This window comes from Buteo buteo, chromosome 1 (assembly GCF_964188355.1).
Source record: "Buteo buteo chromosome 1, bButBut1.hap1.1, whole genome shotgun sequence".
NCBI classification, from domain to species: domain Eukaryota; kingdom Metazoa; phylum Chordata; class Aves; order Accipitriformes; family Accipitridae; genus Buteo; species Buteo buteo.
The window spans coordinates 68,096,692-68,122,412 of NC_134171.1; the positions used below are offsets into that span (position 1 = coordinate 68,096,692).

General features: G+C 35.2%; 1 protein-coding gene across 2 annotated transcripts in view; it reads left to right on the plus strand.

Moving 5' to 3' along the window:
• Positions 1–25,721, plus strand: part of LRBA (LPS responsive beige-like anchor protein) — a 434,876-nt gene that overhangs the window by 323,890 nt on the left and 85,265 nt on the right. For both annotated transcript variants that reach the window (XM_075034981.1, XM_075034972.1), the window contains one exon: positions 10,732–10,884. In XM_075034981.1, coding sequence (XP_074891082.1) covers positions 10,732–10,884 — 153 coding nt within the window. The remainder of the gene's footprint in view (positions 1–10,731; positions 10,885–25,721) is intronic.

The window sequence follows — 25,721 nt, forward strand, 5'->3', positions numbered from 1 at the left end:
ATAAAAACCTAGCAATTCAATGCATTGGTTTATAGAAATACCCAGGATTTGGGATGCCACTTATAAGGCCTTGAAAGTGGCAGGCCAAAGTGAATGATTCTGTATCTTGATACATAGGCAGTAGGGGGCACAAAGGAAAAAGAAGGTTTTTTTCCTATTCCAGCTGAAAAAATTGTGAATTTTTAGTACCATTGAGCTGATTACAGGAAATGATTTCTCCTTGCTTCTCGTGTGAAGAGAATGAATGTAGCTATTGATGCTTGCTGTCCTAAAATTATTGTTAATCTTAGTTGGAGGCATCATATACTACAAAGAGGACTAACATGAGCTAGCTTTGGAAGCAACACTTGTTGGCTGGTATCACTTCACCAGAGAAAGCTAAAGCATATGTGTGGTCACAACCAATCTTTGTCAATATCCTGTGAAAGCCCTGGATTGATGATCAAAGCAAGAAACTAATGCTGCACTGTAGTATAACCTTTGGTTGAACTTTTCAAATTTTGATTTCAAGAGGTGATATGTTGCATCAAATTTAATTTCCTAGTTCTTCCCTATTCATTTATGTAAGCAATACAAATTAAAAATCCTTCAGAATTTTGCTAGTGTCTCACTACCACTCTGGCATTGTTATTTACTAATTAGCTCAGCAGTGTTCCCTTTAAATGATTAACCATGTGTTTGTAAGTTAAGTCGTCTGCACTGAAGAATATTAAATGTATTTCAATTCTGTGAGAGTACCACTAGTACCTTTAAAGTACTAGACAGGCATGACCATTAACTAATTTAGTTACTTCTTAATTTACATTATTAGTGCAAACAATGCTGGTTAGTTTTGTTCATACTGTATAAAAAGCAAACATGGATAGCCTGGCAGTGTTTAACAGAAAAACAGTTTAGTCTGGGGCTTGGACTAAGTTCTGGAATACAGAAGTTAAGTCTGTCTGTTCTTCTGTGTTGCTCTTTTTCTTTGATGAATGAGTAGATTTGCACATACTTGTTCAGAAGCAGTTGTTATTTCTGGTTTGGTAGCTAACCTGTTGCAATAAATTTATTTATCATTATATTTACAACAGCATAATTATTACCCATGTTGCTCTTTGCATGTATTTTCTCTTTTCCAAGTGCACTTTGCTGATTTTTTGTTTTTTTTAGTACCATATATACAGTATTTCAAGATTGTCTGAAATTTTCATGCTGTCATCCAAACAGCTATGTTGCCTTCTTAGTGTCATCTAGAATTTTATTACTGCACCTTCTATGCCAGGTCATTAATGAGATTATTGACTGGTATTAGGAGCAGGGCAGACCCCATTACCATGTCCTCCCAGTTTGACAGTGAGCTATTGATAACTGCTCTTGGAATATGGATTTCCAGCTTGGGTACTCCCACATTATTGTAACCTAATCTCATCTCCATTTCTGTACTTTGCTTACAAGAATGTCATGGGAGACTGAGACAGTCTCAGAGGTCTTTCTCAAAAGTGAAGTAACATCTTGCCTCTTTTTCTTTCACCATCCATTATTGCAGTTATCTTTTGAAAAGAAGATTAGATTGGCTTAATGTGATTGATTTTTTACCATTTCTAATGAAGTTACAGTCACTACTATGGAGTTATGTACTGTTCTTCATGCCTTTCTCTCTACTGCTTGGTGTGTGTTCCTTTTTCATGTGCTTATGGGTTGGGGGCAGGTTTTGGTGCATTTGATAAGTTTTGTTTAAAAGGAGATGCTAGAAGACCATAAACTTACAGAAAATATTAATAAGTTCCAATTATGCTGTTCCAGATTGTCCCATCATAAAATGGGTACTAATTTATGAAAGTTAATCTTGTGATATGAGATGTATCAGTGACAACTATTGAAAGGCTGGTGTGATGGTATTGAATATCTGAATTCATATCTCATACAGATATGTTTGGCAAGTTATGATCCTTTATCTTGTCCTAAGGTTCTCATAGTATAGAACAGCTTAATTTTTAGGTACAGAAATGCCATTTTGGCAAGCTAACTATATAAATCTCATTAGCATCACATTGTTTTGGACAGTTTTTCTTTAAATCAAGCTTCATATTTAAAGTCTCTTTGAATTGTAACAGTATTAAACAGGGTCTGCTCTAACGTGTAGATTGTCTTGGGCTTCTAGGAGCGTACTAGTGTTATAAAGTGGGTATCTGGTGTATATAAACACTAGTGAGACTGGGGGAGAATGGGTTTGGCCAAGATTCTTCAGGAGTGTCCTTGGAGGGAACAGCTTGGGAAGCAGGAGAATGCTAAGAAGACATGATTTCATTATGAATAGGATACCAAGATTAAGAACTAAATTATAACTTAAGTGATAATCCTTGGTCTAAAATGTTGTCTCAAACCATAGACTGTAATAAACAAAGAGCTCTGAAAGTAGCCCTCTGTCTTCTCAATTTTCATCCATTTTCTAATTCTTTGCCTCTAAGTCATCTCTATGCTAATGACTAAAGCTGATCCTGGACAAAAATGTTTTTTAATAAGCAACCTATGGAAACTGACAGTGCCAACTTTGAACTAGAGTTAGCCTGTGCTAAAGGAAGGGTTTTCCTGGCCATAGGATGTTCTCAAAATCTATTTGAAGCTATCATATGGCTGTTATGTACTGTTCTTCAGGTTTTGTAAATTGTTGTTAAAAGGAATAACGATAATGTTGGCTACAAGTATGCAATATTTAACAGGATTTGTTGAGTTTTGGTGCCTTGACTTCTTAATTAGGTAGTTGCATTAAACTATAGCTAATGCATTGATTAACATTATTGAAATATTTAAAATTAAAGGAATAGTTGCAGTAAAGTAAAAGCAAAATTAAATCGTGTAATACATGAATCTCATTGGACAGATGCTCAGATAATTGTATAATGTGCCTGTGTACTTCAGTCCTTTACTATTTCTTAACTTTTCTTCCTTTCCACATATTTTGAGTGAAATAACAACTTTCAAAGCTTACACAAGTCAAAGCTATCCAGGCTAAAGTTTTCAGTTGTGAGTTCATAAAGGCATATGCAAAATATTTATTAAAAAAAAAAGAAATCCATTGATTTCTGATAAAGATATTATACAGAAATCCAGTCATAATATGTCCTGTAATCGCATGTCTTTTTCACATTCTTTTACTGAAAGAAGCACATCCAGGGCAACTTTTGAGTATTCACAAGAATTACTAGATCCTCTTTTTATTAGACTGTTAAACCTGCTCCTGTCTGTGGGTCCTGATGTATTTTATCCAAACAAGCACAAACTGTACAGAAAATCTTTGTTATGGTAGACAAGTTAGATCTGTAACCAAATATAAGTATTAAAATACTGGTAGAGTTACCTGCAGTCATAGATACTGCTTAGTTTCTGTGACTGTTGTGTGGATTACTAAGTCATTATTGGGTCACATGTATTCAATACGGATTTTTGTGTTCAAGATGGATTTTTTCTTTCAAGCATGAGATTCTTCAAGTCTTCAAGAAGACTTGAGAATCTGGACTTCATCATTGAACATTATTAAGGCAGGCATTAGTAAAATTCTGTTTACCTAATGATACATCAGGTTTTGTATGTTTGGTAACGTTCTATAAAGGAAAAAAAAATCATTCTCTGCAAGTATTAGAACAGACAATGCTTTGTCTCCTATGGATTGGCTTCTTGCAACTGATTGACTCGTTTGTCAAAAAAGCTGTAAGCAACAAATTAAGAATTTCTCAGTGATGGGACATTTGTTACGGTGCCCTCTCTGTGTAGCTTCTGTGGAGACTACTAAAGTGTGAAGTTATGCTGTACTTATTGGGTCCCTCAAGACACATATATATAATGGCTCTACTTACCTGCTTATTGTTTTTTAAACTTGTAGGTACTTAGTTATCTTTATAAGCTGCTGTAAAAGTTGGCTAAAATTGACCAAGAAACTTAAAATGTTTTTGGAGGAGATGGAGGTTGCTGTAGATAGGCCAGTGAGCACGTGAACTGCAGGATTGAATATGACTGATTGAAAGGCATGTTAAGCAATACAGTTAAACCTCAGTACTAGAGGCAAGAAACTCTAGAGTTCCAAGCTGCTGGAACATTCAGAAACTGGAGGATGATAAATTTCATGACTTTCTTTAAAATATGTATTAAAAAAAAAGTTGAAGCTCTGCAAAATGGCAACTCATGCTTATTGAAACAGGCTGCCTAACATAAGCATGCCTAAGACACCCTGTAACCTGATAAGCTTTTCTACATATGCTTTGCATTGTTTTATACTTCTCCATCTAATAGACGAGAGTTTCAAAAGTTACAAGGAATAAAGTTGCTGCCAAACTGGCAACATTACCTTTGTATAGGAGAAATTTCATGTCGTATTAGTAGCAAGGTCAAAGATGTCCAAGAGCAATGACTAGCAAAATTCAGAAGCAGTTACATAGTAATTCAGATTTTTAACCATAAACTGTATGTCTGGTGTAGCAAAGCTTTTAACATATTTAGGATGCAGATCCTTGATTTTCATGAAAGGTTTGGTTTTCTGTAAAATTGTGCCAAGATCCATAACAGGAAAATACTTTTCTGAGTAAAAAAAAAAAAAAAAGAATTCTAAATTCAGTCAAAGCCATGCGTGGTAATCTGTGAGAATTGCAGTGGTTAAAAATACAGACATCTGGGTGTATGGATCAGAAAGTTCCATCTAATATCTGTGGTCTACTTCTTTTATGCCCAGCCATAATTGTGTTGAAAATGAAACAAATACTTTTAATATCTACTCCAAACTTTTTGTGTAGCTGTTGAAATAATAAACTTCAAGTAAGTTATGGACAAATTTGCTAAAGTCCAAAGGAGGATGACCAGAGATTTAGAAAATGAGATGAAGTTGAAGGTTTTAGGTTGTTTACTTTGGAGAAAAGAGGAACAAGGACAGAAACATGAAGTGGTTTTGGTAGTGGCAGTTGTAATGCTTTTACCCTGCTGGGGATTTTGGCTGGCAGGCATAGTGCACTTCATTTCACGGAATCATAGAACAGCCCAGGCTGAAGGGACCTTGAAAGATCATCTGGTCCAACTTTTCGTGGGAAAGGGAGCCTAGATGAGATTATCGAGCACCTTGTCCAATCCCATCTTGAAAACCTCCAGTGATGGGGACTCTTACCACGTCCCTGGGAGGTTTTTCCAGTGAACAATAATTCTCACTGTAAAGAATTTCTTTCTTAGATTGAGAGGAATTCTGCTGTATACTTCCTGTGCCAGTGTGCCCCCATGCCATCCTTTGTGGTGACGTGTGTGCTGTCCGTCCTTAGTGCAGGAGGGGAATAGTGGCCAGAAAGTGCTGGTGGGAATGGATCTTGCTGTCCCTGAGGTAAAAGCTGCTTCTACACATTGGTAGGTGTAAAAAGGGCAACTGCTGCTTGTATTCAGTCTGAATAAGACAAGAAACGGGCTCCAGTTGCAGCAAAAGCAGACTAGATGTAAGGAAGACCTTCTAGGGGGTGAACAGATGAAGACCAGAAATTTATAGGATGCCCATCATTGAAAATTTTAAAAGAACAAGGCGGAGAAACATCTTTCAAGAATCCCTGATTATAATTGTCTGTGCATGGAAAGGTGGACAAGATGACCTTTCAAAGTTTCATCTAGACCTTTTTATAATTCAATATAGTCCTTTTCACCCCCAGTTAATTTAAAAAGAGGTGGAATGTAGTTATATATACAACTTTTTTCCTCTTTCTCTGTCACATTAACCTGAACTACATATTACGTAGTGTATAAATATGGTCAATAAATACTGTTGCATACTTTTACATATATCCTCAGTAAAAAGTAAAATAATTTTGTATATATATAATCCATGTATTGACTAATAGGATTTAAAGTGCCTTAAAGATGCATGTTTTATGCAATAAAGTATTGACTTAATAAAATCTACTTATGGATCAATAATGAATCAATTACTAATTGTGATTATCATATATTTCATAAATCTACTAAATAAACAGCAGGATTTTTTATAATTTTCTTTGCTTAACTGTAAATTACCGAAGATTTTAATTTTTTTTTAAACTAGAAAATATTTGAAATACAATCTCTTAGAACTTTAGCAGGTTTATTAGACATTGACAAATTAATTTCTTCATTAATTCAATTTAGAATTTTAATGGAAACCTGCTGAAGTCTTCTTACAAGTTGGGAGAATTTCAGGCAATGTCTTGAGGCAATTTCTTAGTTCTGCAAGAAATAACACACATATAGCAGATGGAGGGAAACTCATATGTACTTAGAAATTATACTTTGCCACAGTCATGAAAATGATTATGTTGAAGTGTGATGAAAAAATGAAATTTGTATTAATTTAATATATTTGTATATATTTTTTGAATGCCATTTAAGTCTCCTAACAGAGGAAATAAAGTGTGGCAATATGAATAAAACCCTAGACTTCTAATATGCATTTTTTATTATTCTGTTTGACAGGTTATATATAGGCTTAATATTGCTTAATGTGATTGTCAAATAATTTAGTTTGAAAATCTGGTATCTTAGAAATGGTTTAATATGGTTAGGGAATCTGTGTCACTGTTTCTACATACCTTTGCAGATCATATAACTCTGCTTCAAAATGCATCTGTCTATTATTTTCTAAACAAAAGCAAAGAATGAAATTTCATTATGTTAAAAAACAAAGTATCCTGTATAGATTTTTTATGCATGGTGGCAAATATGAAAATAAATCACCAGTGTTAAACTGGCATTCTGTTGATATTACTTGTTTGTAAAAAAATCTTTTTAGTGAAGTTTCCTTAGGAATCATTGTTTCCATGCAGTAGAGGGCAGTTTTTGTTAGAGAAAACTTGTTATTTTAATTATATGCAGAATTTTATAAGCATTTTAATAAGAATCCTGATATGGCAAATTTTATCTTTTTTTTTTTTTTTAAATATACCACTATAAATACTATGTGTTAGATTCATATTGATATTCACTGTGAGCTCTTTCATCAGTTGTAATGAAATCAAAAACATGGCAGAAGGAGTGAAATACTGCCTATCAGAAGGACGTCTGTGTCTACCCTGCAGAATGGGTGAATTCCAACACAGAGGAATTTCTGAAACTAATTTTCTTGCTAAAGCAAGAGCTTCAACAAATCATACAGATGTTTTTGGTTTTCTGTGAAATCATATAAACAAAACAAATGTGGGACAATTTTACTGTTTCTGTACATGTGCTGAGTGCGTAAAATTTCAGAAGGGATTCAGTAGAATCAGAAAAAGTGTGAAGGCAACCAAAGTGGTTAGTCAGAAGGGAAGACCTCCAGAGGGAACAAATTAAAATTGACTAGAATCCTTTATCTTGCAAAAAGAGACCACTGAGGAAGAGTGTGACAACAGAGGTCTACAGTATCCAGAAGGGCATATAGAAGAGTGAATAAGGAATTAATATTTACTGTTTTTCACAATACGGATACTCAAACCAGCCACTGGAACTGTTAGGAAGCAGTTTTAGAGTAGCCAAAGGAAAAACCTTTGCAGATGAAACTAGTGTGGAACCCACGATTAATGATTTTAAAAATCAGAAGTACAGATTAGTTCAAAACCATTTATCTGTAAGAAGCTGACAGAATATCTGTGGAAAGACTGTATTTGCCCTGTGTTAGTCTTCCAGTTCTTGTCACTGTTCCAGGTGAAATACTAAATGGTCCTCCAAGTCTGGCCCCTCGTGGCTGGTCCTGCATCTTCATGTGGTATTTGTGTGAAACTACGAGTAACTCCTTCCTCCCCCCTCAAAAAACAAGCAAAAAGTGCATTAATTAATCTTTTTAATGTTCTCAGGTGTCTAAAAAGTTCCATTAGTAATGGAGTTACGCACGTGGGTCAGCATCTGCTGTCTTAGTTTCCATCTATGCATGTGATATGGCTATTTTAAGAAAAAAGAAGACCCCACAAATAGAGTTGAGAAGGAGTGTTAAGGACTGCAGTTACCAAATACATGAAGAATATTCGTAAACTTGATAAAAATTAAATGTTTTATTATCAGGTTTATTAACCAGTTTTAGGAAAAACCGTTGGCCTTTAACTAATGTTGTCATTTTCACCTGTTGTAAAGCCATTGAAAATTGGTGCTAAATACTACTCAGTTAGAATGGCCCAGTGTATCTGTTTGTACTTACTCCCTTTCCCCATGTGTAAATATTAGCACATGGTCAAGATAAGAAAATCAGATAATAAAGAAGCTCCTTTTGTAAAAATGTATCATTATGGTGACAGTGAAAAACTTTATGAAAATTCATTGCTGGAGTAATGAAGTAACATTTTATGAAAAGTTTCTAATAGTCAAACTAACAGAAGTTACTGATAATTTTCAAGTTTCCAGGCAGCATATTGTTTCTGTGTAATCTAATGAAAACAATGTGTGTTCTAGAAAGCCAAATGTTTTCTGATCTTGAAAGAAACTAATGAATAGCTGTACAGATATATATATATAAAAAAAATAAAAACATCAGTAACATATGTAATGAGCTTATGTTTTAAGTATTCAGAATCATGGTGTGGTTTCATATTTGTGGTGCATGCTGCTATCGAATTAATAGTCCATTGTCTCTGCTTTTTCTTTGTTAGTTTCTGTCTGTGATGATAAAAACTACAGAAACTTCAATGTTGGAGTACCTTCTTTTTTACAGGCCTTTATCCTTGCAGCATTCTTGTTCTTTCAATTATCCAAATAAATAGTTTCAAATCTCTTTTTATCAAGTACTTGTCAAGCATTTGGTACAGAAGTATGTTTTTGCCCTGCCTAGTTAATTAAGGTGACTGTAAACAAAAAGATGTACAATTCAAAGCCAAGCAGTGTTTCACACAAGGATGGAGGTGATAATAGCTTAATTCCTGCTTGATCTTTCCTGTCTTTGCCCGGACTACTTCGGATTGACCTTGTCCGCAATCTGATGACCTTCCTGTTGCACTCAGCCATTTGGAAAGCTGCTCATGCCATAGCTAGCCCTGAGGGGCTATCTGGGAGACCACTGATCCATTGACCCATGTCAAGACTGGGTTTCAGATCTGATCGCCTGAGCTTCTGATGTAGCTACATACTACACCCGCTGTAGACAAAGCCAGTGGGGCAGTCTGATTTTTTTTCTACTTCTTAAGTGGCATGCAGTTTGCACTTGCAGTATGGAAGACCAATTTTACACCAGTCATTTACTATGAAATACACTTCCTGAAGCAATTACACGTATTGATCCTTTCTTTACAAAGGAAGTAAATTCTCTAATTTAGTGGCTCAATTTTTCTAAATCCATCAAATTGCCAGGTTTATTGGATGTATTTAAGTCTCAACATCAAGTTCCAGAAAAAAAAAAAAAAAGCATCTTTAAAATATGTTAAGGGCAAAAATATGTATGTCTTAATAGGCTTTTTCTATTAAGTGTTTTGCCAGGACTTTGCAGACATTTATAAAAGTGTATAAATAAGGTTCTAATCACATTAACTTAGATAAGTTTATGTATATCCTAATGCATATTTTACAAAATAAATGACAACTTACAAAGCTGCATGTCTGTTTGCAAAACAGGGAAACACTCCACTTATCTAGGAGAAATTCCTTATGCTTTTGAGCTTAATTTTGCTTCCTAGCATGTTGTGTTCAATTCCGCACTAGACTGTGTGTTCAATTCTGCACTAGAATGTACCATTTTCTGCTTTTAAAAAAATACTTTGTTTTTCTCACAAGACTTGGAAATTACAATTCGTTTGCTGTATGTGCTTGCATTTTTTCCTCAACCGTGTTTAGTGTAGCAGGCTCTGCCTGCCTTAAGTGTGAGGGCGGGCCAGCCGTGGAGGTGTTAAATGCCGAGTTCCAGTCCTGTTCAGCACTGGCTTGTAGAGCACATTTAAAGCAGTGATGATCCTGACAAGGAATTTAGTGCATGTACAGACCTTGTAACCATGTGAAATGCCTTCCTTTTTTTTCTTGTGTCTGTGTGTGTTCGTGCATGCATGTGTGTGAAATTATGCATGGTTCTTCCCTGTAATTATAGACTGGACACATAATTGAGTTAACGACCTTTCAATGAAAGAAAAATATTGATTTGATTCAGCTTTGACTGTGTGGGTTTTTTCCGAACATGTGGTATAACTCCAGGAATTTTAGAATTTACAAAATTATTTCTGGGCATTGAACAATCTTAGATAATAGCCTAAACATTAAGTTCTTAGACCCTTTATGTTAGAGAGAATAAGAATATAACTGGGTTTTACACCTTTGTAATTAATATATATGGTGCTACTTTCATCCAAACTATAGACTGCCATTTGTGCATTAGCACTTTAAAATGTGGATTGTATTAAAATTTGAAAGAAGCAGTTTTCCCCAACTTCTTAACATCCTTGGTTGTCTGTTGCTTTCCACTAAATATTATTTGTACCATGTGATGTTCATTACTTTAGTTTTATAAGTTTCTCTGTGCATAATATGCAGTCAAAACCAATATTATGACTTTTTTTTGTTTTATGGCCTGTTGTGTCTTAGTTCTTTGTCGTGTTAAAAGCATCATGAAGATTTATCATATCTAAAGGTTTAAATTTTAGAAAGTATGAAAGAGGGGATTTCTCCCTTCTGGAGGGGAGGGGGATGTCTGTGGGAGGATTTTGTATATTCTTTTTGCCTAATGCCATTCTAATAATTATTTTTTTAACATGACAAAATGCATCCTCTAACAGAATTTGTAACAAGGCATTGTTTTTCATTTATCTACAGGAATTGATTCCTGAATTCTATTACCTCCCAGAGATATTTGTCAACAGCAACAATTACAATCTGGGAGTGATGGATGATGGAACAGTTGTGTCTGATGTTGAACTTCCACCATGGGCCAAAACCCCAGAAGAATTTGTTCGCATAAACAGACTGGTAAGACGGCTATATTCTATTGTCTGTCAAGTAACATTTATCTTGCAAGATTCTTCTGAAATGATTTGGCTCTTTGCTTGCAATATATAGCTATTTATAATTTACATGGGACTATGGCTGAAATGTAACTTTATATTTACAAGTTAGGGAAGAAAAAAGGCATATAGTACTGCTCATTTTTTAGAATTGCTCAAAAAAGTTTGAGTGTGGTCTAAATACGCAGGAGATCTTATCCCACTTGTATGTCAGCTCTTGTGGTTCTAAAGAGCTAATAAAATCATCACTTTACGGAAGACTTGAAAAAGCTTGTTGAATCATAGAAATATTTCTCACTCTGATTTTAATTTTAGTATGCATTTAACTCCAAAGATCAGCGAATGCCTCAGGAAAGTTGGTTGCATTTTCAATCTTCTCTCACCTCTTCCATGTCTTGCCTTAAACTGATATTTTTCAGAGAGTTTTTTACAAGAAAATAAAACTGAATTCTCCTTTGCCTGCTTCATTCCCCAAACCTGTATCACTATTCTCTTCCCCGTTTTGGAAAATCCTGCTGTTAGCACTGCCTGTCTTCACTGTGCCCTCCAGGCAGTGTTATGAATTAGGGAAGAGCTGTTACAGTATCATTGTTGGTGTTTCAGCACATTCACAAAGCTATTACATTAGGCTGTTCTCAAAATGAAAGGGTTCTGCATCAGTGGCACTCTAAAATAAATATATTAGAGAAGCTTTTTTTTAATGAAACTTGGAAAATGAAGCTGCAGTTTTCATGTGGTAGTCAGCTAACAGGGAAATATTGAATTAAGTCATGGAAACTCTCAAAAACTTTTCAGATACCAGGCTTAGACTTGGTAATGTCCTGATATTCCTAAATTAGAAAATGGGGATTGAGAAAGTTCTATTGTTGGCAGAACATCAGACCTCATATTCATAAAGTTGCAGAACAGTCACATCAGAAGCAATCTGTGATTTAGAAGTTATCAGAATGCTTTACACTGCACTTTTGCTGGTGACATGATACCATGGTCTTCAGAAATGTTATTTGGCCTAGATTTCTGCAGGCAATTGTATGGTGCCCCATAATAATCACAAATTATGTTAGGTGAATTTAGTGTTTTGTTTCGTATAGAAGCATGTGCAAATGTTATTTAAACAAGGTATGAAATACACTAACATTTAGCAGGACTACTTGGCAAAACATATTCAAACGCAACTTTTGATCTTACAGTTGTTGCTGATAGGTTAGGGAGGTAGCCTGACACCTTTTTGAGCTTGGTACGCGTTGGTGATTCAGGATAACCTGAGAAATTAAAAGCTGTGTTCTTAAACAGACTTGCAAAAGGCAGCCTGTGGCCTTGATCTCTCACAACTGGGGTATTTTAGCTTTTGCATAAAATATCGTTCTCAGTCTATTAGTTATGGATCTGGCATTCCCCACAGTGAAGTTAATCTCCATCTCCTGCTTCCTCCTCTTCTAAGATTTTAGCTTTTAATTTTCTTTTCCTCATTTCTAGCCTTGGTGCCAGGTTTTTCTCACCCTCACCTCTCTGTACACTCTGACCTACCCTTCCCTCATCCTTCCATCATTTCCCAAAGCCTTTGCTGCTAGTGTCTGCCTTTCTTGGAGCTCTCTTTGATATCTCTCACTTGTGCTATATTCTCAGGATAAAGTGCTTCATCAGCAGGAAGCAGCTGCGTTTTGATTATTATTGTTAAACTCTTGGGCACAAAATGTAAAATCCCTTTAAAGTCTTCTATTAGAGAGTAATGATCTCATTCCATATTCCAAATGTATTTTTTTCTTTTTATGTACAATCTACAATAAGCACATCTTTATTTTGTTAAATCCTGAAACCAAAAAGTTCAGAACGCTCTAGAATGAAGTGCTTGTTACATATCCAAAATTTCATTTCAAGAAAAAGTAATCTGAAAACAGCAGTACATTAATTTTTGTATATTTGAATGATGAAGATTAAAATTACTTTGTAGTTTCCTTAATTTCACTCAGCATTTCTTATGAAACTGAAATATCATATTTATTACCTAAATATAATTAGTGTTTCCTTTTCATATACATTTTCCCCCAAGTAATTATTCATTAGCGATTGTGACTTTTGAAACTATTTTAATCAAAAAGACTTTGCTAGAAATCTGCTTGGCTTTATAACTTCTGTTGTGAAAGTAGACCTTGCATACAACTTGTCAAATGTCGTATTAAAAGAACATGCAAAAGTTGCCATAAATTAGAGTTTTTCAAAACAAAGAATTTTTACAGGAACATGCAATTTTCAAGTATCGCATAATTGGACAGAACAGAAGTTATTTTAGGCTTAAGTTAATTATGAAGGTAAGAAATAATTGACCAAGTGACGGTATATTAAAGTGTTGCAGACGTCATCCCTTTTGGTGACACTGTAGGTCCCTGATACTGCTGCTATAATTCAGATATCAAGTTTTGGTCACAGAGGTAGCATTAAATTTAAACCTCTGTGCTAATGAATTGTGTTAACTGCTTCTGTGTGACATGATTAACCTTATAGTGGTGGTGGTGGCCATGTTAGTGCTGGTATGGATGATGCCCTCTGTAATCTGCCATTTTTGCAGTGGAATAAAACTGAGAAAATTACATGCAAATATTAAATTGCTTTTTCTTGTTAATACGTAGTGGATTGGATGCAATCAGCATCAAATCAGCATCCTTTTATTTTTAAGTAGAATCGGCGTGTTTAGGAAGAATGCTGAAAGCTCAGTTCCTCACAAATACTATCAAAAAAAAGCTGGCTAGAATGTGGCATGGGCTGATTCTTTCAGTTAATATTTCCTTAACTGCTTCCTGGTTCAGACAAAATAGTGATTATAGTATTTTAAGTGCTCATTTTGTAAGCTATCACACATAGATATTTTTTCCCTTTGCATTTCAGTTTACCTCTTTAAGTCCACAGATCCTATACAACGATTGGAGCTCATGAAATGCATACTACTTTGATCTGTGACCTTTTTGTGGTGCTAATTGGGTTCCTGATATCATTATACCTTGCTCATTAATCATATTTCCTGCAGCCCGTCAGCCAGCCAGACAGCCCAAGCCCCTGTTTGCAGCCTTGTGTTGGCAGGTTTCTCCTTTTCCAGATTATTACAGTGTGATACTTTGGCTTCTCATAACCAGACCCACATCAAGCTGTGTGCTACAATTAAAGTCAGATGGTCCTCAGGTTGAACAGGGATATACTGTTGCAGCTGTCTGTCTTTCTGGAACAGACCAGCACGGGGAACAGATGATATGTAGGACAGTGCATAATAACAGCTTGTACAGTACTGGGTCAATAGCAGGGGTTCAGAACATTAATTGACAGGCTGATAGCTGATTTAAAAGTGATTCCCAACTATTTTTAATTCTATAAAGTATGTATTTTAATTTAAATAGGTCGTTGCATGTCCTCTGTGTTTGCTCTGAGAGAAAAAGCAGAATGGTGTATAATTAAAACTGGGTTTTGATTGATGGAATGTCATGATGAGCTAAATGATAGCATCAGGATGTCATTCTAAGCAATACAAAGAAGTGTACAATGCATGTATTGCTACTGCGTATAGTTGGTACTTTGTATTAGTTTGTGATAGCACAATATTTTATAATAGCACAAATCAATTGGGGGAGGGTAGGATATTTTTCTCTGAGACCATCTACAGTTTGATGGGAAAGTGACTGGGTTTTTTTACCGTTCTGAAACCTTATTATAAACCTCTGAAGTTCTGTATTATATTTAGTGCCATAGAATAACTGCTAAGATATCTGAAAATATTTTTCAGTTTATACAGATGCAGTTGACAATAATTGTGTTATGTATAATGCTGTCTTTTTATATATATATGTGTGTGTGTGTAATAAGAATTATAGTATTAGCTTAATAAAAGTCAAAATCCCACAAACTTTTAAATGAGATAAAATTATAATTCTCCCCGCCCCCTCAACAACACAGAAAAATCCCAAATGCAACATACTATTACATCCTTACTTCATTATTTCAAAGTTATGATATCTTTAGGGCATTAGTAGGTGAGCAAAGGGGAGAATGCTAACTTGATCTGATATCTAATAAAAAGAAAATACCCAACAATTTTTTGGTTCTCCCATGCTTCTGAGACACCTATAGGAAAAAGAAATGTGAAGTGAAATGGGAAGAGTATAAAGAGATAGATGTTCAGATGTTGTTTGGGTACAGAAATCTTGAACAAAAACTATAGCAGTAGTTGTGAGACACTGAAATAGACATATCCTTTTAAACTTAGATTTTTCTGGGATCTTTTGTTGGCTTCACAGTCTTAGTTATGTTAGCTGCTCTCCTTTAGAATAGTTTTCTGGTTTAGAAATTTAAATTCACTTGTTGGAGTTAGTGATAATTACCCCATTAAAGCTGATAGAAATTTTAAATGCCCTTCTTATCATGCATGACAAAGTAGACATTCACAAAGACTAGGTGCAACCCAAAGAAAAGTCTCATACTTCCCACTGATAGTTAGGAATAGTGAAAAATCCCAATAAGGCAGTTCTGTTTGTTCTAAATAGTGAAGTGGTCTATTTTGTCCTGTCATAGAAGGTTGGACGTCTGAATAGGTAAGAATTAATTTAAAACTATTAATCAACTGATAATAACTAAATTTCACACAGCTTTGATGAGCCTAAGCTTTTTGAGAATTAGATTGCTTCAATGATAATAAAGTTGTTGAAGTCTGTCAAGACAGCTTTCCACCATATATCTCAATTTAAGTATTTTAAGTGCTTTATTGCAGAGTTAGTCCTTTCATGATTAGCTGTTTATCCATTTGATTCAATGCTGGGGAAAATGCAAGACAAATTAGAAAAATGATGAGATTACTGTGCTAGATTGAAAGTTTTGAAATCCAATTTTCAAATAATTGAAAATGTAGTGATTGGAAGCTAGGACGCTTTCTGAAACAAATGAAATACTTAAATACATAAAGGTACTATACACAAAATTTATCCTGGCATGATAAGTAAAATGGAGAGGAAGGGTAGGCCAGCCGTTCACCCTAATACAAATTTAGTGGAGCAAAATGAATCAGCATTAAGAACCACCAGCTGGTAAGAAAGACCTACAATGAGAATTAAAGGATCATTATCGGTTGATATGGCGCATTACTTTTTAGCACAGGCTACTCCACCTTACATCAAAAAAAACACTGAAAAAGCAACATTCCCCACCAACTAAATACACCAACAGTACTCAGAACTGCAGTTTTTGTGAGTCTTCACTCTCTCCTATCCATGAAAAGTGAATGGATGAAAAAAGCAAAAGTTGGTTTCAAGAACATTATGCTACTTTCAATTAAAACTGTTGCTATTAGTCAAATAAAGATATTGAAACAGCAGTTAAGGCAGTGTCTGTAACTTGGAATGTACTGGATTTTTTGTATTATCTCGGAAAAATCTCTCCATGGTATTTTTCCTGGTTCCACAGCTGTGTATTTACAAAGGTGTTACAGCAGGTGCTGTAGAAAATTATGTGGATATGAACTGCTTAGAAGTGCAGATTACTAGTAATAGTTTGCTAGGTTATTAGTCGTATATTGCTGGTAATAGTTTGCTCATTAAATATGATAAAAACTTTAGAGAGCAGGAAAAAGGCTAAAATGAAAACCAGCAACATCAGAGTTGTTATTTGTGCAGCACCTACTTTGGAATTCTAGTTTAAGCAGGATTGAATGTAGTCTTTAAAAGCTAGAAAGCAGATTCATCTGTGTACACTGCATGATGAAGATGCTTCTGGCAATCCGAGCTGATCTGAAATGTTTACAGAATTTGAGTGTAGAATAGAGGAGAAGGAAAATCTTAGCTCTGTGAACTCTTCACTCAACTTGGGCTCTTCCAGATGGTTCTGTTGGCATGTTAGATATCTGTTTGTCCAGAAGAGAGGTGATGGATCACGGTGAAAAAGGAGAAGAGTTTTGATACCAGTTCTTTCAAACTCTTCACTTCATGAAATATATATGCAATTGAAGTGTTACTTCCATTTTTATTTCTGATGTTTGGTAATCTCTTGTGGCTTTTCCTTGGAAATCATAATCTATATACAATATAAAATTGATACAATATCCTCTGAAAGGAGGATACATGTTAACTCTACAAGCATTTTAATTTTTAGAAAAAAATCATTTTCATAAATTTATAATAGAAAAAGTAGGTTGGAAAGTAATCTATAACTTTGTTTTTCTTGGCAAATACCTGTATTTCTATGCCACATGTGTGTGTAATGCGTTTAAAATAGGTATATGTTTAATCATAACTATTGACAATGCATCTTAAAACACTATGCTGCATTCATTTTATGTTGCTTTCAAGCTGTGACTATGGAAAAAGATTTGTGCAGGAGGTAAGGTTCCTTGCATCAAGCAAAATATTTCCATTCATAGAGCTCTCACAAATTTAACAGTCTAATCCGGAAAGTTGTCAGGAATATTATTCTTGTGCAAAGTTGGGTGTGAAAGATCCAGTCTGCTGGCTTCGTGTATTTAAAAGTTTGGTATTGTTTAACACAATAATTTTTTTCCTCATCTATGAAAACAAGGCAGTCCTGGGAAGCACAGGGGCTGCATCATCTAGGTACTTAACAGGCAGTGGAGCACAGAAAGTCTCTTAAACAGTTGAAGAAAAGTAGGATGGTGTGTAAATTTAAGCAGCAGGATTTCTTTTTTCCTCTAACAGTGCTTCCATGACTGCAGTGTGCAGTTCTAGTGATTGTCTGATCTTCTCTTTCAATTTTTCCATGTAGAATACCAACATTGGCTTAAACCTGTTTGGTTTGTACCTAAGTGGTTTATTGGTATAATTGTGTTACTGTACCACTTACACTCATTTCCTACCAACTCAGCCACATGTGTAACAATTTCATCATCTGTGTTTGTCACGGCAGGATTTTTTGCATTGTTAGAATTACTTCCTAAAAGTTAGAACCTTCATTGTCTTTCACACAGAAATACTTGTGTGTAGGCTAGAATCGAGAAATACTGGATAATTGTAAGCAGTCTTTTGATTTAATTACTTCATGTACAGATCTGATTATTAGCATAGAAAGGGAGGGGAATCAGACCTTCATTACATATTTTTAAGCACCTTATTCAGATCTCATATGAAGATAAGTCTAGAATAACATTAGTAATGCCAGCATAACCGCACTTAGGTGAAATCAGTGCAAGTGAAAACCTAATCTGTGGGTATTCTAGAGGGAAAATAAAGGGATAATTCAATATAAGACATTTTTGGAAAGTAGAGAAGACATATTTGTAAAGGAATGTGATATATGGCCTATTAGAAAGGATTCTGAAAATCTGGAAATAAACAAAAGTAGACTAATTTTTCTGTGTGTACAATTGACTCTGTGTATAAGAATAACTTATTTTTATTGAAGTGCCATCTAAGAAATATGGCCAGAAATTAATTTATATTTAAATCCAATTCTGTTGGAATATTGGTTTTACTAATTTTCAGGTAAGAATTTTTATTGATTTAATTTGTAAAGGAGACTAGTATACAAAGAAAGTCAAATATATTCAAGAATATGAGGAAGGTAATGAAAAGTGAACTTGAGCCATGCTTTTGAATAGAACTTGTCTTAAGAATGCTGAAAGCATTCAGTTTTGGTTTCATAACACATCAAAATATGCTAATATTGGAAGATGGGGTTTGAATAATATATGATGGAATACATTGGAGAGGTGCATCTGTAGGACAAAGTGAATATGTAGTAAAAAGCAAACATGATGATGTAAAGAAACTTTCTTGTTGCCTTTTCAATGAAAACAGTAACCTAGGTAGTGTATCATCATTTCTTAGCCAAAAGCATTGATCTCATTTATATCCAATCCAGATATGTAAATAGGAAGGGAAAGCAGAGTTTGTAAAATCTATTCTTTCCATAATAATACCTTCATTGCATATTGTTTGTGATTCCTACCATCTCTTTAAACTCTGCATACAAGTTATTTTATTGAAATTACAACTAAACTCTGGACTTCAAGACTGTAAGCAAAGTAAAATTAAAAAAAAAAAAAAGTCCACACATATGCTGGCATTTAAATAATTTCTGAAAGTGTGATAGATGCCAGTCTTTCTGGATAAAGAAAGCTTAATGGAATCATGGAATGTGATATCCTAGGCAGTCTGTCTGTCTTTGCTATTATGGAAAAGAAAATAAATTAGAGAAGCTGGGATCAAAATTTGCCAATCTTCATAATTCAAAAAATTCAAGGTATTAAATAATTCTAGTGTAATTCTCTCATATTTAAAAAAAAAAAACCAGCCTATCACATTCTAAGACTAGTTTAAATTACTTGCTAATCATTATGACACTACATAATTACCTGTAATGCATCTATCTTAGTGAAGTCTGAGGCTAAACAAAGTGAGCAGGAGAAAAACTGAAAAGTACAAATATTTTAAATGAGAGCAAAATGAAATAAAAAAGAGGTTAAGTAGTGAAAAAAGCCAGGATGGATGTAGACGAGTCAAAAGGCAACAAAGCCTAAACTAAAACTATGGACATTCAAGAGAGCTATGAGAGATGCAGATTTTCTAATAGGGTAAGAGGATTTATCATAGCCAAGATAAATATTAAAACATGGAGGAGAATGATATGCTGTTGGGAAAGACTATAAAAAGCCAAATGATAACACAGTTTGAGCATATACAGTTTAAAAAAAAAAAAGGAAAACTAAGGTGAGTAAACTTGCTTTTATCCAAAAAAGTTGATTGGAAGCAATCTAGACAATTAAATTTGCTTTCAGCTCTTTTGTTGTTTGATGTTGTAGAACTGGTGTTTGAAAGCGAGTCCATGGAGGACATTAAAGTTATTACTGTGTGAAATGAAGTGGGAAACAATTGTGCTGGAGCCATTGCCCCATTTAACAGGTGTTCACTAAATCTGTCTGTCTTCTGTTTGCCTGTTCTCCGAATGCTGTGCCTGGGCACTCCCTGTAAACGGTATTCTGAGGGATACTGTTGAAAATGTATTAAGAATTGTGATTAACGTGGAAAAATTGCATCACAAGGGTAAAGGAGGAAAAAAAGTTTGAAAGTGATGGCAGTTCCTTACTCAGTTTACTGAGAGTTACAGTCTGTGATTGAACATTGCTTTGCAAAGAAATATTGTGACTTACTCCTCCTGTAAGGTAAACTATTGATGGTCAGGACTTCCATACAACAGAATGTACTGGTGAGAGACCTGGTAGGGTATGGTGGTGTTGAATTTGTTTCAGTGCTGTCTAAAGTTTATTTATAGATCATATGTGAAAATATGCTGCTAAATTTGAATTTGATGGGTAGTTTCTTCTAAATACAGTATTTGTAATACAGTCAGCATGTAGAGAAGTTTCCATCCTAAGTGCTGGAAAAGAAAGGGAGATTTTGATAACATTTGTGTATGTGGAGCTGTGGAGAAATAAACTGAGAATTTGTGGTCTTCAGCTGAAGTAGGGGAGGGGTTGAGAAAACATGGCCATCTGTGCCCTACATGGAAGGATACAAAAAAAGTCAGCTGAGGCTTTGCTTTCAGTGCTTTTCCCTGGCAAGACTCCACTTTTTGAAAGCCTGGGATGAGGAACAGTAATGTTGCTAAAACCATCTGGGGTACAGAGAAAGCTTATGACAATGATACGGAGGTACGAAAAATTCTCATATGAGGAGAAAGAGTTTCTTCTTCCTAGAAGAGAAGAGAGGAGAATAAGAAACAGCATAATAAAAGCATACAGTGTACTGAATAGTACTGAGGAGATGCATCAGGAAATGACATTCTCTGTTTCATAACATAAGGATGTAAAGGTTGTTCATGAAATGAAAAATTAAAATTTGCTACAAGGTAATATTTTTCAGAGTGTGTAATTAGACTCAGGAACATTAAGAGTAACGATAGGAACCAGAAAGGGACTGTGGATGTTTATAATAAAAAGATAGCTAGTTTGTTAGGCAGTACAAAATATGTAATATGAAATACAAGATCTTACGTTCAGTGGTTAAGACAAGCTCTAGAGGAATATGTGAGAGTTTCATGAGAGAAACAGTACCCCACCACTTCTTGCTCTAATGAAGAGAAGTATCTTTTTCTTAACCATATCAAATTAACGATGCTTTAGTCCTGTACAACAGATCTTCTGGCTTTATAGGAAGGAAAATCTGAAGACATAGTTCCAAAACACAGGGGACTTGCAGGGGTGTAGCTAAGGTAAGTCCCCCATCTCTTCTTCCTGTCCCTCACCACATTTCCCCATCTGTGTCTTTGTTCAGGAATCAATGTTTGTGAGGCTGTACTTCAAACTAGATCTCTGAAGAGATATGAAAAAGCCTTGTTTCTAACCCAGGTTATTATTTTAATGACCTGATTTACAATACTGCTCCACTAGTGGTGGCATTGGCACAAATAACGGCATAGTTAGCTGCAATGCAGTGCAAGTACAAACATTTCCGAGTGGAAATCTCTTAAACTCTTTTCCCTGTCAAAGTTGGTATCTCATTAAACCACAGTCAGCGGTGTGGACTTGTAGAGCTAGACAAGCTCTAGTTAGCTGTCTCTGATATTAGTTTAACTATAGCAGCACAGCGCTCTGCAGGGAGTATTGTACTGCTGCTTGAGGAGCGTAGTGTCAGCCCCGTGATGATTATGCGCTTTTGCGAAGCAGTGGGTGGAAACTGATCGAAAAGGTTGCTGCACCCTAGCCCATCTGCTCAGCATCAACCTCCTGCTAGATGTTCCCTCACATCTGCCAGTTGTTACCCTTTAATTGGAAGTTCAGGTGTAGCCCTTTTGGTTTACGGAGAGGCCAAACTATAGCCCATCAGTCAAGCAGGAGAATGTATTTAGCAAAACAAATGCAGGCTTTGACAATCAAGGTCATGCTCGCTCCAGTAATGTACTGGGCAGTCGGTTCCTTTGGTCAGATGGTTGCTCCACCCTTAAATAATCAAGGACTGTGAATTCCTTTTCCAGTTTCTCTTTTTGAAGCAATTCAAGCAAACCCAAATCTCTTGGGTTGTAATTTTTACTCTCAATCTTTATTAGTTAAAAGGGTACACATGCTAGCTGCAAGGTACCCCTTTAAGTACTTACTTGCTGATCTATTGAACTGCATTAGTAAAATTTGTGAGCTATATAGTCAGCTACAGAACCAAATCCAATAAAAGACCAGTTTTAATTTCCTTATTTCATTCTCTAATAGCTACAAATACTGTATACTCTGCAATTTAAACCAATATAATTGTTCTGCTTTTGAAGCATGAAAGTTCCCTCTGAAGTAGAGGACTGTTAGTAAAAACACCAGAGCTAGAATTTCTCATGCTTGTGCTCACCTGATTCTTTTGAGGTTAGTTTAACTAGTTAAAAAATGTTTCAGCTGTCTAGCTTGGTTCAGTTTGACTGAAATATGTAAGGGAGTCCTCATTTGCTAGTGCCTGTAGCAGATCTGAGGTGTAGTAGCTTTTGGCAGAAGGGACCTTTAACAAGCAACAGAGGGCAGGTGTATCTTCCACTACTGTACCTGCTTTGTAGGAGGATATTGGATGGTATCTCTATAGAACAATAAGGTTTAGGTAACTCAAAGGAGGCTCTAGAACCAAGCTAGCCTGGCTTACTTCCTTTTGGAAGTAATTTTCTTTTCTCCATCTTAAATACTAAAGTTTCAAAATGAATCTCCAACATATTAATTATATGAAATCTATCTATCCCTCAGCATTTTTTTTTCTTTTCATTCTGAAATTTTATTTTCTCTTTGGATTTTATTTAGGTAGACTAGCATTTTTAATAAAAAGCAACAGCTTGTAAAGCAAGATTAAAGGTATTAATAATAGCAAAAATATAATTGACATTCAGATAGGTCATAAGCAGACAAAATTCTGCATAGATAAAGTAGCATAATATGTACTCTTGTGAGGGTCTTTGTGTTTGTCCTTGTCCAAATAGGTAGGATTTCTCTACGCCACAGTTTAAGAAGAAATTTTGGATCTGATCCAAGTTAGTTGTTAGTGAGAGTTGAACTCAGCTCATAAAAACATGAAAGGTGGAGCAACATGCAAGTAGTTTAGAGGAGGTTGATTAAAAATATTAGGAAACTCAAGCAGTTTTAGTTTTGCAATGTGTAGAAAGAAAGTAATGTTGGATGTTTCATTTATAATGTCTTTATTTTTAATTAATAAAAAATACAACATTCTCCATTGTTTAATGGAAAAACCCCCCAACAACAAAACAAAACTTTTGTAATTGTTTTGTGGATGTTCCAGACAGTATACCTAGAATAAAATAGTGCAAAGTATCCTGTTTCTAAAAATCTTTGAAAAAAAAATTACAAGTGTATAGCAGAAGAGTCCTTAAGGGCAGTGAAGCCTCCTAATTGTTACTGACATTATCTCTTGCCATCTGCTTTCTGAGGCAGAATAAGAACTTTGTAATGAGGATTAGGAATGGAAGATGGTGAGAGCATGCTCCAAGAGTTGCTGGAGTGTTCTCTGCTTTCATAATAAATCACAGAATTAGTTTTTTAATAACAGGGTTTTAATATATTTTGCCTAAACTAATATAAATAAACTAATAATTAAATTTTGTTGCATATTCTGATAGGGCTATTTGATTTGTAGTCAGTTAATTTATTAAACCTTTCTTTAAGGTACTAAAAGCACATGAACTAGCCATACTGCAGTGGACTTGGATGTTTGCACTGTCAATATCCTCCCTTCAGACTGATGCAAGCACATCATGCAGGCACACGCTTGGGCTGTGTATACAGCAGAATTACGCTATGCTTAAAATCCATTCCAAAGCTGCATACAAACATAGCTCACATCCAGAGCTTTTTTAAGCCTAGTTTTACTGCTGGTGTGGATAGATCCAAGCCATTCTCAGATTTTTAGCAGATTGTGTTCCTCTCTGGCGTTACACGTGTTTCTTGAACTCTGTCCAAGCTGCAGTTTGCGCTGTATGCATTAGTGGTTTAGAATAAGTTTAGAAGAGAGCACTATTCAGATTAATTATTTTGGGTTTGGATTTTTCTCTCCCAAATATAGTGAGAAGTTCTGCTTTTATTGTTGTAACCATGGGTGACCACTCAATGGAAAATTTTGCTTTGCATTGAGATTCCTCCCATGGGACATGTCATCTAACCTGATTATGACCCATTTATAGGCCCTTGTACACAAGGTGTAAGTAGTGTGCTGTCTTGCGTTGTTTTAGCTACCACTTTGATATTGTGGTTATATAGAAGACTGCCGTGAGCTGGGCTGTGCACTAGAAATGAGTTAATTCCATGTACTCGGGGGTCAATTTTATTTCTGGCTAGATCAACACCGTCATGTTAGCTCAATTTTATATCCGATACTATAAATCCTGCTGCTTTTGATTTGATTTATACGCCTTTCTGCTGCAGCATATATAAACATTATCCTCAGTTTGGTTGAGCTGGTGATGGGCAGGCATGCTAGAGGATCAGATAAAACCGCCTGGCAAGCTGGGTCTCGCCATGGTCTGCCAGATGGCCATCTCTGTTATATGTCAGTTTTCTCACTTCCCTAACAAGAGTAAGTCCCAATGCAGGAGGAAGGTAAGGAATGTATTCCATTGGTATTCCCCAAAGTGAGCCATGCGGTTTCCTAGAGATGGATGCTTCTTTCTTATTCACATATCTTTGACTGAAAGATTCCCCTTTTTCCTGCTCCTTTTTTTCATGAAGTTTAGGGCATTATGAGAAGCGAGAGAGTAAGTAAGGTAAAAAACCAACTAAAGTAGTCTCCAGAATTTATGTTTGCCAGGAGACAGTTATGAACTGCCATGAAGTACTACATATCGGGGTTTTCCAGTCAAAAGATCACTTTCTGCAAAGAGACTAGAGAAGGTGGTGGCACATGAATAGTGAAAGAGGAGCTTAGTGACAGAAATCTGTGATACAGTCAGAGAAGCAGAGAATTTCACAAGAAACTAATGAGAACCTACACTGAGGAATTAACAGAGTGGCCAGATCTGTTCAGTTCTTCTGGGGCTTTCGTGTTACTCTCTGTAAATACAAAAATGACAGGGATATGGGAGGGATTGATAAATGAAGACAGCTTTAAAATCTCCGGTGATTACATAGAGATCCTAATTCAGGAACCTAAAATGAAATCTATTTGATATCTTCCTGAAATCTTAGGTTCATATATTAGGTATGAAGTGTGTAGTGAGATCTGGTGTCAGCTAGAAGATTAACACAACTCCTTTGGTCTCCACAAAGGACTCATTCCTGAAGTGTCTTCTTTTAAAAACTGTATAATTTTTTTAACAAATAAGTATGAAAAATGTAAATGCTGCTATTAATTTTAACAAGTAAATTTTGGACATAAAATGTGTCATGATGGCCTAAAAAGCTGGAATTTTATTCTCAGTAAAAACATTTATGTAATCTTACCAACAGAATGACTGTTGCAGCCTCTTACATGTTCTACATGATGTGAAAACACTAAAAGTGATAAACATATAGTCTTACATAGTTTAAAAACTCAAGCCACCCTGCCAAAATTAGAACTTAGTTTGTGGATCCCATGTAGCGTGCTTATACTAGTAATACCTTCTGAATGCATTTACTACTAAGATGAATGTAGCCTCTTTTTTCATTGTCCTTTAAAATTCTATTTTGGATTAAAAATGTTAGGATCTGTGAAATTAAAACTCTTACTTTCAGAAGATGGTTGTATTTCTATAATACTTCAATATAAAATCATGGTGGGCTTCATTAACAAAAAAGGCGACTGAAAGACATGGCATTTTTAAGATAGTGTTTGAGAACAGAACTGCCCCTTTCACTTATCTGATCAC